Source organism: Populus nigra, chromosome 6 (assembly GCF_951802175.1).
Source record: "Populus nigra chromosome 6, ddPopNigr1.1, whole genome shotgun sequence".
NCBI lineage: Eukaryota > Viridiplantae > Streptophyta > Magnoliopsida > Malpighiales > Salicaceae > Populus > Populus nigra.
This window is the reverse complement of record NC_084857.1, coordinates 6,691,926-6,711,792: the sequence shown is the minus strand read 5'-3', so window position 1 is coordinate 6,711,792 and position 19,867 is coordinate 6,691,926. Positions and strand designations below refer to the sequence as shown.

Genomic DNA, 19,867 nt, shown 5'->3' with positions numbered 1-19,867 from the left:
ATAAAATCCCGATCGGTCTCAAATCCCATTGGAAACATAAAATTAAATCCAAACCTAGCTATTCAAGACCTGACCCAGTTTAAAATGGGCATGTAGAAATCCATTGTCATCCATGAACAAGAGGCGGGCCAGACACCGAATTAGCTTGGGTTATCTGGGCATATTTCAACCATTTAGGCCTTCAACAGGCCCACTCAAAAACTTAAAGTCTGAACTTCCATCTGAGATGTTATGTGGCACTGGGAACGAGGTTTCACCTTGTTCCCTTAATTTTTATTTTTATTTTATCTAAAATTAATATATTTTTAATGTTTTTGGATTATTTTAATGTGCTAATATTAAAAATAATTTTTAAAAAATAAAAAATATTATTTTAATATATTTCCAAGTAAAAAACACTTTAAAAAATAACTACAACCACACTCTCAAACACTCTTATTATGAATTTAAGCTTTAAACTTTTTTTGTTTGTTTTCAAAACTGTTTGCTAGTTTATGGTATTTTTGTTCATGATATAAGAAAATTATTTGATTAGTTAAATAATCTTGATTTTTTGCATTAAATTTTTTATATAATTACATTTTAAATCTTGATTTTATAATAAAAATTTAAGTTACATGTAAAAACTCATTTCATAACAATTTTAATTAAATATAGTATTTAAAAATTATTGTTTAAAACCACTGCTACAAAAACTATAATGCTTCGTTGATAAGGAAAACGTCTTGAATATTCTCAAAAGAATAAAAGGTTGGTTCTTGATTTTTTTTTTTTTTAATGAGGTCCCGCTTATACTTTTTTCAAAGCTTATATATATATGTGGTCCATCTGCTCGAAAAGAATTTCAGAATATGATGAACTGCCATCAAAATCTACCATAACACGTAAGAAACAGAAGGACACGTGTTTGTGATGCATTAATCCACGTGTCAATAATTAAGACATTAAGAACTTTGCTTGATTAGAGGGAGTAACTGGATAAGAGAAAAAGAGTAGAGGGATCAAATAATACGATGAGTCCGTCACTCGCATACGGTTTTGAATGGTGCGCGCACTTTGTAGTTTGTACTGCTTCCCTGAGACTAAATTGAAAGTTTTTGGAGCAATATAAGAACCGAGCACATATCTCCACTTGTACAAGGATAAAGAGTGATCCATGCTTCTGTAACCTTTTCTTCCCCGTATTTTAAATATGGGTTTGGTTTAGCTTCGTGGTTGAAGTTGTGGTTGAATATAACTTAATTATAGATAAAACTCAACTATAAAAATTAATATTTCTTATTTCTTATAGCTTTTTAGTAAGTTCCACACTCAAACCTCTATCTCCCCCACTAAAACAAAACCCGAAGACAGATACTCCAAAATCACTCGCCAGATTCCAAAGTGTTTTTGTGTGATAAGAATATGCACACTTGTTTCATCGATACAAGTAGCATATCCGTGTTCGATCATCTTTGGTATCGTCTCGAGCATAAAAAATGAGAGTGGCATTCCTACAAGCGACTTCAACTTTCCAATTTTCTTCCATGCACCAGTTCTTTTTTGGACAGCCTGAGTGAATCTATTCATGTAGACACGTATTTCAAACGCTAAACGGCAATGATTCTGTTGTATTTTCAGTTCATAATTATCTGTTATTATATCACGACCACTGCAGCCATGATCATCCCTGTCGATAAATCATTTTCTGTCAGGAGAAATATATATCTGGCGGATGTTTTCCTCTCTTTAGCAACTATAGCGAGTGGTTTGAGCATTATAATGCACAGTGATTGCTCATAAGTTTCCTGTGCTTGCGCATGTTTTTGCTGTAAAGGTTTCGAACAGTACTATAACAAATTAACTTGAGAGAAAAAAGGAAAAAAAGAAAAGAAAGGAACAAGCATTGCTATGATAAAATTATCTAAATAATTATGATTGACAAAATTTTAAGGTGGGATTAATTTCCAATTCTTAAAGTGCTTACTATGATGATCAGATTTTGAATTACATAGCTATATATAGTATTTGTCTCGGGTCTTGATGAAAATGCTATCGGTGTACGTGATCGCTGAAAAGTACATTTTCCACTGGTGCTGTAGTGAATATTGCGCTTTGATCTTTTATATATACGGTTTTGAACCGTATGGGACTGTTTTTTCCTCTCTCCGATCATATCCTTTTGTGCTTTTTCTTCTCTTCTTCAGCCATATGGAAGAAAACAAAAAACGCATCTTTATATAAGTCCTTATTTTACCTTATTATATATCAATTAATGGATTATGAAAAGAACTTCGACTTTCTTTGATGCCAACGGGTTTTTTTTCTCAGTTATAAGAAGAAGAAAAAAAAGGACGACAAGATAACTAGAAGCCATTGCATTGGTGTAGAATCCACCAATAGCTCCTCCATTGATCATCTGATTGGATGACTCACAATTTTTTTTGTCAAATAATATTAATCTTTGAGTTATTACCATCAAGAATATTATTTTTTTTCGGGATTATAGCCTTCACGTTCAATAGGTAGTGATTTGTTTTGGATTGTAGTAATTATTGGAAATTAACTAGCTACTTTCCAATAGATACTTACACACTCTTCCCTAATTATATTCTTGATACTCTCTGAATTATTACCTAAAGAGTATCCTTTCTAATTAGATGCAATTTTATGATAAATCATATATAGCCTTCACGTTTGATACGTAGTATTCTTGTAGTTCTAACAAATTGAAAATCAGAAAAAGGAAAAACAAAATAAAGTAAGTTGTTATTACTCCGAAAAAGATTCCCTGAGAAGAAATACTATGATTGTGAATATTGCGTGAAAAGTAGAAGTGAACATTAAGGTCTACTCTTTTATACATGCAGGATTATCTCCGTTAATTTCCGGGTTTAAGAAAAAGATTAAATGTAATAGCCATGTCTTGAAGATGGTTATAATTAAGTGTAAAGTTTTCCTTCTTCATGTTTTCATTTAGAGCAAATTTTAATAGAGAATATATAAAGAAAGGTTGAAAAATATGGAAATACGAGTTAATTAAAGGAGAAAGAGATTCTTGGTGGTGATTGAGGAAGACTAAATAAGGAAACATAATCAAAGCAAATAAATTGTTAATAATATGAATCTAACGTCTTATGTTATAATTAACAACTGAAAGGTAATACCAAAAATAAACAGCCAAGAAGTTTACATGAGTGGATCGATCCTCTCATAAGTTTTTTAATATATAGATTAATTTTTTAATATAAGGGAATTGTTTATATTGTATATTCCGAATAAATAGCATTAATCTCCTAAAGCTAGCTACATAATTGATCTCCCTTGGGTACGTGTGTCTTTGGTAATCATGTTTTTTCTGTTTTAGGGATGGCAATTGTACCGATTTTTGAGAAGGGTTATATAATATTTGTACGATTAGGTTCCATATATGTGTATCAAGGAGGGAGCGGATCAGATATGTTTTTAATTTTCCCATTGAGTTTATGACGCACTTACGAAATCCTAATTAATAAAATAAACATATTAATTAAGACTTGACATATGATGAAAAATAAATAAATTTCTTAGAAATATTCTTTACTAACATGAGCATTTGGAGACTAGAAATCGAGATTTACCAGATTCTGCCCTTATTTTCTTGAATTTTTACTGGAAAATTTCACCATTTTCAAGAGTAGTTAGCCGCACATGAGCTACGCACCTCACTAGGAGTATTCTTGAAATTCTCGTTGACGTTCAAGGGTATGCATGATAGAATGCAAATTCAATCAAGGGGAGAGAATGATCAAAACAATTGTAATTAGATAAAAAAAAATTGGTCTCCCTTTTAAGCGAATTTGCAGAGTCTTTTAGTTATAAATAAAAAGGAAAAAGGAAAAACGTTGCTTTAAGGTGTCAAATGCTCAAATTGACAAGTGTAACCTCCAAACGAAAGCAACAGAATACGAATGCTTGCCACGCTCTGGAATCTAAATTAACATTTATGAAAATAGATTCAAAAAATATCATCCTAACCTAAATTAGTTCATTGCCATTTTCACCACACTCGACCATTCGATGCCTATATATAAAGAGTAACACCCCTTGAACTAAAGCTCATACCCAACTTCGATAAGTGTACGTTTCTTCGTTTTCTTTGTTCTTGATCTCCTTATCTATAAAATGTCACCAAATGCCATTATCGAGCCCCCGTTTGACTCCCATAAGAGGGCTTATGTCACTTTCTTGGCTGGGAACGGTGATTATGTGAAAGGTGTTGTGGGTTTAGCCAAGGGTCTAAGGAAAGCGAAATCTTCGTACCCTCTTATGGTGGCTATTTTACCTGATGTGCCTGAGGAGCACCGCAAAATTCTAGAATCTCAGGGCTGTATCGTCCGTGAGATTGAGCCAGTGTATCCACCAGAAAACCAGACTCAATTTGCCATGGCTTATTATGTGATTAACTACTCTAAACTTCGTATTTGGGAGGTAATTAGTTATCAACCCTAATCATCTCTCTTTCTTTTCTCGATATGTTACTTTTATAGTCGGTCATCAGGCGTTAATTAGCCATGCAATTGTGTAAGCGTGGGCTATAATCAAGTCTCTCCACGTGTATTCTAGAGAATTACACACGACATATATGCATCCCTAACCAAAATAAAGATTCTTTCTTTCTTTCTCTTTTGCGCTATGGATCTACATATTTGATGTGATATAATGGCCTTTAATTTACTATCTAATATGTGTTCCCCCTGTTGTTTGTAGTTTGTGGACTATGAGAAGATGATATACCTGGATGGTGATATTCAAGTCTTTGACAACATTGATCATCTTTTTGATGAGCCGAATGGATATTTCTATGCTGCGATGGACTGTTTTTGTGAGAAGACATGGAGTAGCACGCCTCAGTATCAGATTGGATACTGCCAGCAATGCCCTGAAAAAGTTCAGTGGCCTAAGGAGATGGGCTCACCTCCTCCTCTATACTTTAATGCTGGCATGTTTGTCTTTGAGCCTAAGCTTTTAACTTACTTTGATCTCTTGGAGACCCTCAAAGTCACCCCTCCTACTTCATTTGCTGAGCAGGTAATCTAGAGTGGTTGAGAATATAGAGTTTTGTTATTGTCTAGGCACGTATAAATACAAATTTTCGGCTATGCTAATAAGATTGTTTTGTCAGGATTTTTCGCACCGTCCAAAAAGAACTGGCAGACTTTGCGTTCTTTCATTAATCGATCACTTTGTTTTTGGTTTTGATTTGCAGGATTTTCTGAACATGTTCTTCAGGGATGTGTACAAGCCTATCGCTCCTGTGTACAACCTTGTCTCGGCGATGCTGTGGCGCCATCCTGAGAATTTCGAGCTTGAAAAAGTGAAGGTTGTCCATTATTGTGCTGCGGTAAGAGAGTTAATTTGTCACTGAAAGTGTTGTTTTTTAAACACATGAATCTATACATTGTATCTTAATTGATTTTCATTTTTGTTCAAATCGTTAGGGAGCAAAGCCATGGAGGTATACTGGCAAGGAAGAAAACATGGATAGAGAGGACATCCAGGTTTTGGTGAAGAAGTGGTGGGAAATATACGAGGATGAGTCATTGGATTACAAGAATATTACTGTGCCTGTTGATCAAGAAAAACTTGGACCCCTAATAGCGGCATTGACTGACGATGGAGTGATTAACCATAGAAATCTACCATCGGCAGCATAATCTCGTATACCTCTAGTGTGTTTGGGGCATTATTTTTTAGCCTTATATAAATATTATATTTTAGGGCATTTAGTTACTAGCCCTAGATGCTTTTTCAGTCGTGACCGTGATCACTGATCAAGTAAAGAATATATGCATGTATGTTACTTAAGCACGTTATTAGCATGTCATGAGTTGTGAAACAGCAACCTTTGACATCTACAAAGTTGGAAAACTAAGAATAAAGAGAATATATTATGGCTATATATTATTAACTATCTTGGGTTTTTTCCCCCTTAATTTTAGCTTTCTTTATTCTTAACCTCTTTTTGGCGAAGCTCTTCGGCCGTGATCTTTAGTGCTGCTATTTTTCAGTAATATATTTTACTCCGTCATAAATGGGATCCCCCCTACTGCCCAGCTTAATTTATGCACACTAGTAAATTTGTTCCTTTGTGCGAATATCCAGCTCCAAGATTCTCTTTTGGTTTTTCTAATTGTAAGCCTGTGGGAAATTCATTAAAATTCCATGGGAGCAAAGGGCTTAAATTCGTTTTTACTGAAGAGACTCTCATTCTCCCTCTTCCAAGAATTCTCTTGTTTATAGTCTTGTCTCTGTAAAAAGAACAAAAAAATGAAATAGCTATCAGGAAAATATATATATGTAGGCCTAGTTAATGAATGATCTTAATTAAAGCCCGAACAAGGGATGATGGACCCAATGGTAGATCCTCAGGGATAACTAGGGATTGGTGAATTTTCATGTATTGAAGCCCGAACCCTAAGAAATGCTACACTTGTTTATATATATTTTTTTAATTAAAAAACACTTTTATAAAAAAAAATTTTAAAACACACCCTAACTCATCATAATGTGTTGAACATGCCACTTTTTTGTTAACAGATGCAAGGCCGGGCTTTGCCGAAGTTTTTGATCAGGGCCATGCTGCTCGAAGTTGAGGCTAACTTTTATGTGAAGCTTGACTTTTTAAATATGTGTGTGTGGCGTGTGCATTATCATCTTACTTGGTTATTTTTAATCACATTGAACAACAAAATAAAGCAACTTCTTTCAGTAAAGAGAATTAAACGACGAAGAAAATAAACTTAATAATATATTTGTATAGTTGTTTGAAATATATTGGCAGCATCAACTCCTCCCTAATAAAAGGAAACTCTTTGAGAAAAAATGTAAAAAAGAAGAAAAAAAGTGTCAATGGCTACTGAAAAAGGCCGGAAAAATTAAATAAGAAATCAAAACTTGAAAAGTGAAGGTTGGAATTTTGTAATTTAATGAAGATTATATAAACCCAGCTTAAGAAAGCAAACTGAGCAGTGAAAAGGACAGTACGCTGGGCCATCCGGAGCTTGAAAGTACTGGCCTAGCTCGGAAGTCAGAACTAATTATAATCGGCTCGGGTCAACATGCTTGAAACTCATGCCCGAGCCCATCAAAAAACTCTCAGGCTCGTATTGGTCCATCAGAGGTTCTGATGAAGCCTCATTAATGTACTGTAACAGCCTGCTTCAATGGGCCGTGGTCTGTATTTCAAAAGTCGAATATGTGCATTGTTTAGCCATAAGATTGATGAGAAACCTGAGCGTTTGGATATCAATATCTAGAATTAATTTATTCTAAATAGAAATATGAATTGAAAAGAAAAGTAGGTGAGATGGTTTTTATTAACATGGAATTTACCTAATTGGAAAGAAAACTTGAATCGTGAGAACTGAGATCACAAGTGTTTGTGAAGATTTTTTATTTTTTTTAATAATTTTGGATTGTTTTAATATGCTATATTAAAAAATAAATTTTAAAATTAAAAAAATTATTTTAATATATTTTCAGATAAAAAATAATTACTATCACTGTTTCAAATACTAAATAATAATAATTAAAAAAAACCAGCTAACAGATTAAACAGCTGGCACGAGTGACCCAACTATAGCGTTGCAAATACTTGAAGAGGCTTTACACTCCAGTTCTCAGAAAAAGACAAACAAATGGTTGTTGGTTCCTTCAATAAGAAAAAAAATAAAAATAATTACTATCACTGTTTCAAACACTAAATAATAATAATTAAAAAAAAACAGCTAACGGATTAAACAGCTGGCACGAGTGATCCAACTATAGCGTTGCTGCAAATACTTGAAGAGGCTTTACACTCCTGATTTTGGTGGGTGGCCAGTTCTCAGAAAAAGACAAACAAATGGTCGTTGGTTCCTTCAATAAGAAAAAAAATAAAAACAATTACTCTCACTGTTTGAAACACTAAATAATAATAATTAAAAAAAACAGCTAACGGATTAAACAGCTGGCACGAGTGACCCAACTATAGCGTGTCAAATACTTGAAGAGGCTTTACGCTCCTGATTTTGGTGGGTAGTTAGTTCTCAGAAAAAAACAAACAAATGGTTGTTGGTTCCTTCAATAAGAAATAAAAAAATTAAAAAATTAAAAATTAAAATTAAAAATGGTCACGTGGAAGTAACCACGCAAATCTCTGACATTGGAGATCGAGAGAGAAAGTGGAAGATAGAGGGGGTACGGTCCTTCATTGACAGAGTGTCACAACATTATTCGAAATCATATCTTTTGGATTGGCCATAAATGATATGTCTGTTCTTGGACATAGCCTGCTTTCCATTGCCTTTTCCCTCCGTGGGACCCCTTAATCCATCAAATCTTATCCCGTTCACTAACTTTTAGACAATGAAATTAGTGAAGAATTGTACTCAACTGAAAAGCAACCTATTGCTTTGGCCACTGGTAATTTTTTTTTTCTTGACAAATTGTGAAATTAACATACAAAATCAAAATAATTGACTAATTAACATAACAATAAAAAAAACAATTATGAAATAGAATGTTTTTATTTTGTTGTGCTTCTAAAATATAAAATATGACAAGTAAAAAACTTTAATTATCTAACTCATCTGGTCGATTGATTTGTAATAATCAATGAAACTAATCGACTACTTCTAAAAATAAAAAAAAATCACTAACATCACCCAAACCAGGGAGGTTTCAGCAAAGTTTTTGATATCTAAAGATTTAACTGTCTGCATATCTATTATAGGGAAAACGATCTTCAAAAACTCCTGTAAAAATTTAAACGCGATCCAACGATTGGATAAAAACTTATTGCCATTTTTAGTTGTTATTCTAATATGGTGAGACCAGACCTCCTCTTGAGGCTAGACCAATACCGTTGATCCATAAAAGCATCTGTTAGGCCATCAACGTAATTTGTTTTGGGGAAGATTCTCATTTAGTTATAGTAGACAAACACTTAACTACTTAAAGTCACTCGTTATCGGAAGTTCGATTATATCACTGACATTGAAAAACAGAGGACAACTACTGTGTGAACAATAACTTTTTAAGATTTTAATTAGAGTATATTTTTGAGTTAGAAGTTGGATAAAGATGTATATTTTGACTCGTAAAATATATTTTACAAAAAAAGTTCATTAAACTATGATTTTTATGAAACGGTCGACCAATTAAACCAAATTATTGGAGTTTTACTTTGTGGCGCTTCAAAATCTTGAAATTTTTTAAATATTGTTATTTTGAAGTGTAAAAACTATCTTGGCGTACCTTAAAATAACGATATTTAATAAATGTCGCATTTCTGAAACGTGATAAGATGAAAGGGTGCTCTTTTATCAAATATTTTTTAAATTGTGTTATTTTACCAAAAAAAATTCAAAATTATGATAATTTTTAAAAATATCCTATTTTTTTCATTCAACTACATGCCGAGATTGAGTTTCAAAATAGAGTTTCCTTACAAATTAATTGTGATTCAAACTGAATTTGACGGAGAATATAACAAAAAGAATCATGTAATCATTTGCTTCTAGGAGCAATATCACATTTCTAGAATGTATTGTTTTCAATCGTACGTGGTATTTGTATGAATACCAAACCATCAAAGATTCACAAGAAAAATATTTTCTCTAAAGATTTCATTTTAACAAAATTAATTCTATATTTGCCTCGAATCCATGCAAGATCCAAATGGTCCTGCATGTGATGATCGACTTGTCGCCGCAGCAGGCGCAGAGCATCGATGATCCTACCCCAGGTCTACCTGTCTCTCGTTAGGAATTTATTCGAGAAGGCTAATCAAGAGATGGGGCAGAAAAGATGGTTGGGCATATTCAATGTATACGAACCTTATTTTTTTTCTTTTTTTTTCTAATTGATTTCATAACAATATAAACCAATGGTTAGCTTAATAGTTAAAGATATTTGCTTATTTAAAATTTAAAATTTAAAATTATAACACTTAAAAATTTATTATTATTTTTCAAACACGCTAAATGCTCAATTAAAAGCATCTAAAACTCTTTTGGTCTCGTGTACTAGCTCAAAAATACATTAATTATATATATATAACAAAACATAAATCAATCAACCTTCATGCTTTATTCCATGATGAATTACAATCACATATTCTTATGTGTAAGGAAATAATTATATGGTATTTAGGGAGTAATTAGTATCATACTGTTAATTATTTTTTAGATCCATCTTGAAAAAAATCCAATACAAAAAAAATAAAAATAAAATTTATAATTCATAAAAAAATACAAGAATGTCTACACCAAATATATTTTTTCTACTAATTTTATCCTTTTTAATTTGAAATAAATAAAATATAATGGGACGGAAATTCGTTCAAAATCTGATACGCATTTGTTTTTCTATCCTTTCACTCTCCACCTCAAGCTTAAGCATATTCATTACTACCTCCCCCATCTTGTTAAAATTAGTTTTAGGTGAATCAAAAATATGATAGATCTTAATTCTACTTGTAGTTTTCATAAGTTCTGTTTGTTTGCCAATAAAATTATAAAATTCATAGAGTATGATTTATGAGAAAACACATTATATTTTTATCTTAGTTATATTATCAAGATCAATGGTGACTAAGTATGGCATGGGTCACACTTAACGTGCTCGGGACTTGATACATTGCCAAGTCTAATCATGACTGGATCTAACTAGTGCCATACCTAACGAGCTCGGGGTTTGGTACATTACCAAGCCCAATCATGGTTGGGTCTTACTAGCACAAACCCAATAAGTCAGGAGCTTGACACAATGTCAAGCCCAATTATGGATAAGTGTGGCTAGTAGTAGACCCGGGGCCATGTTTGTGTTCGAGAAAATTTATAACTATAAGTTTTTCTTGATCTGGTGTTTTTTGATAAAGATACACTTATAAAATCTTGGTTCATCATTAACCGCAGTCTTTGCAATATAATAATATGTAAAGACTTTAATTAATTTCCATTTAGGGTAGAAAAACGAGTTTTGCTCGTATAAAAATGGGGTATATGTTAGAAAATATATGCATTTGAACTAAAAAAATTATTTCATGTATAAAATACCGAGAATTTGTACTTAAAAGTATTCTAAGAGATCGAGCATACCATGTTCATCATCTATACAAATTTCTTAGTGGATGTGTGGAAGTTAAGGAGGGTGAACCTATACTTCGAAATTTCTAAATGATTATAGGTTATTTGGAGGGTGGGAACCTGTAGCTTTCTCAGCACTGTCATCCCTTAGCAATTGATGTATATAACACTAGAAAAATCACATTCATCCCTTGAAATTCATCTTTGGAAGATTGGTATATCCCTTCCTTGGATAATTGCAAATTCTAAGATAAGTGTTGAGGAGCCTTCAACCATCACCTGAAAAAAATAAAATATTTTTTTGAATAAATCATTTATATTCAAGAAACTTATATTTCTATCCAGTATTTTACATCATGAGATGATCTAAGTGATATGTATGAAGGAGGTTTTTAGGAGAAAATATGTCTTAGAGGTGGCGCTAAGATATTTGCTTAGAAGTTAGAATACCCTGATTACTTCACTTGGAAGATCAAACCCAACGTGTCAAGGGCTTGACAAATTATCAAGTTCAATTGTTGTTATGTGTGGCTAGTAGCAAAACCAATGCGCTTTTATTGTGGCATCTTTGTATTCAGGAAAATTTATAACCGTAAGTTTTTCTTGATCTGGTATTTTTTGGTAAGGATATACCGATAAAATATCAGTTCATCACAAGGTATAATTATTACATTGGCCATCGTGTTTTCATCAAAAAAAAATGACTAAAGAAAACCTTGATTTGATTATGTAATTAGAAATTTAGATTTATGAACAGATTTCCTATCACCGGTCATGATGTTAACATAATATGTTGAATGTATATGAAAATTAAAGTTGTTCTCTATTTATATATTATTTTGTTTTAAGAAAAAAGAGTGTTTATATATAAGATAATCTTATTCAGGATACTCTCGTCAAAGTGTTTTAGTTAAGATGATGTGCATCCCTATGCAAGCTCTCGTGCTCGCACGCCGAACATGAACCCAGAAACCTTTGCATGTTACAACTTCGTAACAAATTAGTAACTAAATCAAAGGTTTGGCTTGGGATAAGAAGCGATCATGATCGAGTTCTTATGAATTCTAGATATCACACATGGATCATTAAATACTTTTCTTGGAAGAAGATCTGTAGTTCTGTACTGTTCGAATAGGCCGGATTCACATATTCGGATGCACATATAGAGTAATTATCTCGTATTGAAAAAGAATAGTAGCAAAAATGTGCTTTTATAAGATGATGAACTCAAAATCCTAACTTAGAGAATTATGCAAGCCAGTAGATACCCTATCAATTGTCCCTTTAATTTGACTAATTATTTCAGGGTTTAACTTGTTTATCCCAAGGAAACCTCGACAGATTTAGATTCGTAGAAGTTGCATGACATAGTTGAATATGAGAAGATAAGTTGCGTCAAGCATGTGAGCTCCATTTCACCGAATTCTCTCGGAGTAGAAAAGTATATAATGCATCCATTTTCTGTTTATTGCTACTTGTAAAACTGCTGAAGAAGTTATTGGCTCATTGTCTCGAGTAGAGCAGGGAGGAACCAGGGTGAGGAACAACGGTTTTCGCTATATCGATGTAATGGTGTTTTCGTAAGCATTCCAGTTATTTTCCTCACTTGATAGACAGATGAAGATGGGGTATTATGTGTTGTGCATACTGGACCGAAAGCAAACACAAATAAAACACAAACAAGCCGATTTACGTGGTTCTCCAAAACCAGGTACGTCCACGGAGGTAGTAGATTGTATATTATTGGAGGAATGATCCAAACACTCAACTCAACCCAGTACAATCCCACAAAACCCAGTATTTCACTCTTACACTCGGTATTTCTCTCAAATCTGCACTCTTTCCCTCTCACAGTGCACTATTTTCTTCTGCACACTTGTACTCACACTGCGCTCTTTATACCTCTCTCGTTTCTCTCTTCTATCTTTTGTCTTGAATCTTGTTTACATGAGAAAGGAAAGCATAAATATAGTGGTTGTAAAGGAGAGAGTAGTTGAAAAGGAGAGGGTGGTTGATGGTTGTTGAGAAAAATGTTGACAATTTGCTACTAATCTCCACCTAGACAAGATTTTTCCATTCAATCCTCGTGATCAATCAATGCTGCCTCTAATGCGTCGTATGACGCTGAACCCTGAAGGTGCTCAACACCGAGAGATGTTGACCAAGTCCAAACAATGTTGAAACTTGATCCCTGAGACACATTTTGTGAGCATGTCAGCTGGATTATCTGTGGTACCAATCTTCTGTAGCAGAATATCCCCTTCATCCATAATTTCTCGAACAAAATGAAATCAAACATCAATGTGCTTGGTGCGGGAATGATGAACCTGATTCTTTGCAAGACAAATAGCACTTTGACTATCACAATGGACATCTACGTGCTCTTGAACAATTCCCAAATCTTCAATCAACCCATGTAACCAAATAGCTTCCTTGAAAGCTTCCGTTACTGCCATGTACTCTGCCTCAGTTGTTGACAAAGCTATTGTTGATTGTAACGTTGACCTCCAACTTACAGGCCCATTAGCAAGTGTAAACACATAGCCTGTTGTGGAATGATGTTTGTCTAAGTCACCAGCATTTTCCGAGTCCACATAACCAACTAAATTTTTTCTGAGTCTATCATCCCTCTGAAACTTCAAACCAATATCAATTGTGCCTTGAATGTACCGTAGAATCCACTTAACTGCCTGTCAGTGACCCTTTCCCAGATCATGCATATACCTGCTCAACATACTGATAGCATGTGCAATATCTGGTCTCGTACAAACCATTATATACATTAATGCACCAACTACATTTGCATACAGAATTTGAGTCATCTGTTTGCGCTCTTCCTCTGTGTGTGAAGACATTGAAGCACTTAGCTTAAAATAAGGAGCTAAATGTGTGCTTACAGGTTTGGTCTTACCATCTACCCCAAATCTCTGTAGAATTTTCTTCAAGTATTGGGTCTGTGTCAAACAGACTGTGCCTTTTCTTCTGTCTCTCTGAATCTTCATGCTAAGAATCTTCTTAGCTTCTCCAAGGTCCTTCATTTCAAACTCAGTTCTCAGTTGAGCTTTCAGTCTATCAATCTCCACCTTGCTCTTCGATGCGATTAACATATCATCTACATATAAGAGCAAATAAATGAAATAACCATCAAGAAGTTTGCGAAAATATACACAGTGATCAAACTAACTCCGTGTGTATCCATATTCTGTCATGAACTTATCAAATCGCTTATACCACTGGCGAGGAGATTGTTTCAATTTGTGTAATAACTTCTTCAGTTTACAAGCCCAATTCTCTTTCCCTGTGACTTTGAAATCATCTGGCTGAGACATGTAAATTTACTCTTCCAAATCTCCATGTAGGAAGGCAGTTTTCACATCAAGTTGGGCTAACTCCAAATCAAACTGTGCAACCAAAGCTAACAGAATACGGATTGATGAATACTTAACAACTGGAGAGAATACCTCATTATAATCTATCCCCTCCTTCTGAGCATAGCTTTTTGCTACCAATCTTGCTTTGAAACGAATGTTATCTTTTCCAGCATTACCTTCCTTCTTGGCATATACCCACTTGCAACCAATTGTCTTCTTTCCCTTAGAGAGTTGTACCAAATCCCAAGTCTGATTCTTGTGGAGAGATTTCATCTCTTCATCCATTGCCTTTTTCTATTTTGCACTTTCTACACTTTGTACTGCTTCTTTGTAAATGTAGGGGATTCCATCATCAATCACCGGAAGTGCATAAGCCCCCATGTTACAATACCGAGCAAGTTTCTTGATAACTCTTTTTGGTTTACTCGTTGCAATGGATTCTTGTTGTGTGGTTGCTGGAGTTATTGCATCCTCTTCATCTGAACTTTCATATGAATCTCCTTCAGTAGGGATTGTCTGAACAGTCTTTACAGGAATGACTGAATTCTCCAACTCCACTTGTTGTGCATCACCAGATTGTTTTTCCTTCTCCTGTGATTTCTCTTGCTGTAACATGCCAGACTCATCAAAAGTGACATCTCTACTCAAAATCACTTTCTTTGACTCAAAACACCAGAGTCTGTAGCCTTTTACTCCTCCAATAAAGCCCAAAAATATAGCTTTCTTGGCTCTAGGATCTAGCTTGGACTCAGTAACATGATAATATGCTGAGCAACCAAATATACGCATAGAGTCATAATCATTTGCAGGAGAGCCTGACCATACCTCTAAGGGGGTTCTTCCATCTAATGCTGCTGAAGGTAACCGGTTAACAATATAACGAGCATAGCTTAATGCCTCGCCCCATAACACTTTGCTTAGTCCCGAATGTGATAGCATACATTGGACTTTCTCCACCAATGTGCGGTTCATGTGTTCTGCTACTCCATTCTGTTGTGGTGTTTTGCGAACAGTAAAATGTCGTTTGATCCCTTCATCTTGACAAACTTCAAAGAAAGGATCTGAAGTGTACTCACCACCATTATCTGACCGAAGAGTCTTAACTCTCCTTCCAGTTTGAGTCTCCACCATTTTCTTCCATTTCAGAAAGATATCAATGATCTCATCCTTGTGTTTCATCATGTACACCCATACTCGTCTTGAAAAATCATCAATAAAAGTAATAAACCAACGATTACCTCCAAGAGATTCATTCTTTGAAGGTCTTCATACGTATGTGTGAACATAATGCTCGCAGAACCCATGCTTCCCAGTCTTGGCGCCTTTTAATATACCTTACTTGACTAATCCTTGCAAAGCCTTTTCACCAGCATGCCCTAAGCGCATGTGCCAAAGTCTGAAATTATATGCTTCATCATCTTCTATGCTCTTGGAGACAGCTGTTGTACCAGTAACTGTAGATCCATCCCGGAAATATAAGTTTCCTATCCTCGTGCCTCTTAATACAACTAATGCACCACGGATTGCTCTTAGGACTCCACCATGCATGATAATCTTATAACCACTGGATTCTAGGACTCCAAGTGAGAAGATATTTTTCTTCAAATCAGGTACATACCGTACATTTGTTAGTGTCTTGACTACCCCATTATGCATCTTCAGATGGATAGTCCCAATCCCTTTGATCTCACTAACATCATCATTACCCATCAACACAACTCCTCCATCAAACTCTTCGAGTCTCGAGAATAAGTGCTTGTTAGGCACATTGATAGGAACATGCAGAATCAAGAATTCATTCACCAGAATGGTTTTCTGGTGATGAGACCATGAATGCAGAGTTTTGTTCATCCTCATCTCGTGCAACGTTCACAGTAGGTTCGTCTTTTTCCTTGTTGCCCTTAATTGGACAATCTTTCTTCCAGTGCCCTTTTTGTGACAAAAGGCACACTCATCTTTTGCAAGATATCATCTGTTTGATGATTCTCCTCTGGATTTTGAGCAAGATCTCCCTCACCCTCGAAATCTTCTGGGTTTGTTCTGCTTCTAACTGTCAATGCTTCTGATGTTGACTCCTTGTGAACAATTTGCTCCTTCTTCTGGTACTTATTGTTCACCAAAGCATTGGACACATCAATGAATTTAATCTTTTCTTTACCATACAGTAAAGTGATGACGAGATGTTCATATGTGTCAGGCAGTGAATTCAATAATAGCAGAGCTTTATCTTCATCATGAATTTCCACATCTAAATTCTTCAAATCAACTATCATTTTATTGAAATCATTTAGATGCTCATTCATAGAAGTACCTTTCTTGTGCTGAAAATGAAAGATCTTTTTCTTCAAGTAAAGACGATTCTCTATACTCTTCTTTATAAACTTGTCCTCCAGTGTTTGTCATAATTCCTTTGCAGAGTTTTGTTCTGAAAAGGTGTACTTCTGATCCTTTACAAGACAAAGTCGAATGGAACTGCAAGTCAGCCGCTTTATCCTTTCCCAGCTTTTATCATCTAGATCCTCCGGTTTATCTTCTAAAGTGAAATTCAAATTGATTTGGACAAGCATATCCATGACTTCACACAAAATTACCTTTCCCGTCAAATTTCTCCACCTCAAATTTGGTACTCGATACCGGGATGTATTGTGGAGGTGTACTAGCATTTGCCACTGATTTTTCTTCTGGAATATCAGCCATTAGGACGTCTTTGAATTACAAATAGACTCCTGAAATTGGATTTTAAGTTTTTTAATTTGTTAAAGAGTGTTTTTGGATAATTTGATCTTGTTCCAAGATACGAACTTAGATAAAATGTCAAAGTTTATATACAAAAAAGAGTGGAGAGAGAAAAGTAATTGGATTGGCTTGCAAACCGCTCCCTTAATCTTCTTGATTTTTTTCTGGTTGCAAATTCATGGAGAGAATAGAGGCATGCACATAAAAACTTCAACAACTATATGCAAGTTTGTCGACCAATCAAAAGAGAGCAGACCGATGAGCCTGATCGTGTAATTCACCATCAATTGTCAAGACAAGTAAAAGGAGGAAAGCTTTTTTTGGCCGGTATATATATACTGGAAAAGGTAATTTAATTCTTATTTTTGTATTTTAAAAACTTTGGTGTCAGGAAACATCTCGTAAAACATCCTACAATGTGGTGATAATATTTTTTTTTATTTACGTGGGGTGTTCGGGCCAGCTTGCGCACACCACGACTATTCCCCACGACCCACTGAACATCCTGCAAGCCAGGGGCAGGTTAGGCACCGCGGGGGTGACAGACGTGCACATAGAGGGTCGAATCCAGAACAGAGGCGGAACAAGTCACACGGTTGACCACAGCAGCTAGGCCTTCAAGTGCAATGCAGTGATAATATTGGTTCCAGTGAAGGTGGTGCGCAATACATGGTGGTGATAATATTGGTTTCAGTGAAGGTGGTGCGCAATACATGGCAACATGGCGAGGGTGTGGTGGTGTTCTGATGGTGTGATAGTTCTTGAAATAATCTATTACAATATATAAATATTTTATTAACTAGTAAGCTAATTTAAATAAAAAATATATTAGAAAACAAGTCATGTTTCCTTTTGTAATACATGCAAGAAAGTGGTCGGCGGTTGTAAAGAAGACGAGAGACATTTTCGAGGGGGAGCGGTCCAGGCTCATTAAAAAAGGCATGGATAAAATAATAAATAGTAAGTGGCCTCCCGCGCGTGCATTTATGGAAGAAAAATCAACAAGAAGTGGTGAAAGGCTCATAAATGTGTGGGGTTTATGAAAGCAGGGGGGAGATTTGATGACAGCTTTTCTTTTTACTATTATTTTTTATGCGTCTCTTCCACGTGTTTTTTTATTTTTTAATGAAAATTCACAGATAAGATAATAAATGGTAACTGTACTCTCATGCATTTTTGAAGAAAAAAACAAAAAAAAAATAGAGGATGGTCATGATCTAAATAAATCAAATCACCTTATTTTAACCAAAAATAATAATAAACATGTCGATGCTGGTTCTTACCTGGTTCAGCCTTAACCCCGGTTTACCGAACAATCTAGATTTCTGATTTCACACATCATGTTTTTTTTATTCTATTTTTTTAACTCCACCCCGTTTAAATCCAGGTTAAAAGTCGTTTAGGAATTTAATTTCAGTTTTTCTTTTTACTGTTATTTTTAAACACGTGTGTGATGCCCTTTTCATTTCTTTGTAAAGGAACAGGTTTGGGTGGGTCGGTTTAATATTTTTTTGAGTATTTTTTAATCATCTCAACATGTATTTAAAAATACTTCAAAAATCAAATTATTTAAAAAAAATGAAAAAACACATCACTCATCACAGATTTGATTTATTATGAGTCGCGTAGTTTTATGATGAATTTACTTAAACAACCTTTCAAAAATAAATCGCACGTCAAATCTCAAGTACCACGCTGAATGCATTTAGCTCATCTTCAATCTGCTGAGATTTCGTTGTCTATTGACATTCTTGTCTGGGGCTTAAGCTTTATTTATTTCCCTTTTTTTTTTTTGGTCACGGTTGTGCTTTCAAAATGTAGCCTCTATCAATAAGTAGATCGCAAGGCAAAAACAATCCAACAAAGCAAAACGACGTTGTTATTATATAAATTGTCCATTGCACATCATATGATTAGTGCTCACAGTCATACATTATGCTTGTGCCTTTTTTCTCTCCTTATGGTACCGTCTTCCCTCTCTTGAACACTTACTTTGTACGGTCAACTTTTCACTAACTTTGCTGATTATTCTACGGTAACACACACTTCCATGACCTCCGACGGATTTATGTCTTATCTTTATGGAGCTTATGTAAATTTTTATTTCTTATAACTTTCAAGCTCGACCATCGAGCTCCTTTCATTTTTTGATTTTCTGTTTGGAGGAGAATCTCAAAAAAAAATCCGATTACTGAAAAAAAAATCTTCTTCGAAGAATCAAGATGAGTTCCAGTGCCGGTCTGACTAAGCCTAGATATTTTTTGGTCGCATACGCCATGACAGATATCTCTTTCTTTGATTTTTCTTTATCACAGGAAACTAAAATATTTTGGGGTTTTACCGTTTCTTTTGTTCTTTGCTATGACTACTTTACATCGTGAGTTCTCTTTTATTCTTTTATTGCTGGATGTTTCTGAAAGTATAGTTGTAATTGTTTTTAAAAATTATTTAGAAATATATTAAAATAATATTTTTATTATTTTTTAAAAATTATTTTGATATCAACACATTAAAATGATTTAAACATAAAAATATTAATTTTAAATAAAAAATAAAATAATTTTTAATATTTTAAAGAATATTTTTAAAATATAAAAACAAACCTTTAACCGTGATACAAATGAGCTGCCGCAGCCAGGATATTAGGCGTAGAAAGTCAAATTAAAAACA

General features: G+C 34.4%; 1 protein-coding gene across 1 annotated transcript; it reads left to right on the top strand.

Annotated features, from left to right (window-relative positions):
- The first annotated feature begins 4,063 nt into the window (after window positions 1-4,063).
- Window positions 4,064-5,932, top strand: LOC133697954 (galactinol synthase 2-like). Its single transcript, XM_062120798.1, has 4 exons — window positions 4,064-4,449; window positions 4,729-5,049; window positions 5,228-5,362; window positions 5,460-5,932. The coding sequence occupies exons 1-4, from the start codon at window positions 4,144-4,146 to the stop codon at window positions 5,673-5,675; spliced, it is 978 nt and encodes a 325-aa protein (XP_061976782.1). The 5' UTR covers window positions 4,064-4,143; the 3' UTR covers window positions 5,676-5,932.
- The last annotated feature ends 13,935 nt before the right edge of the window (window positions 5,933-19,867 follow it).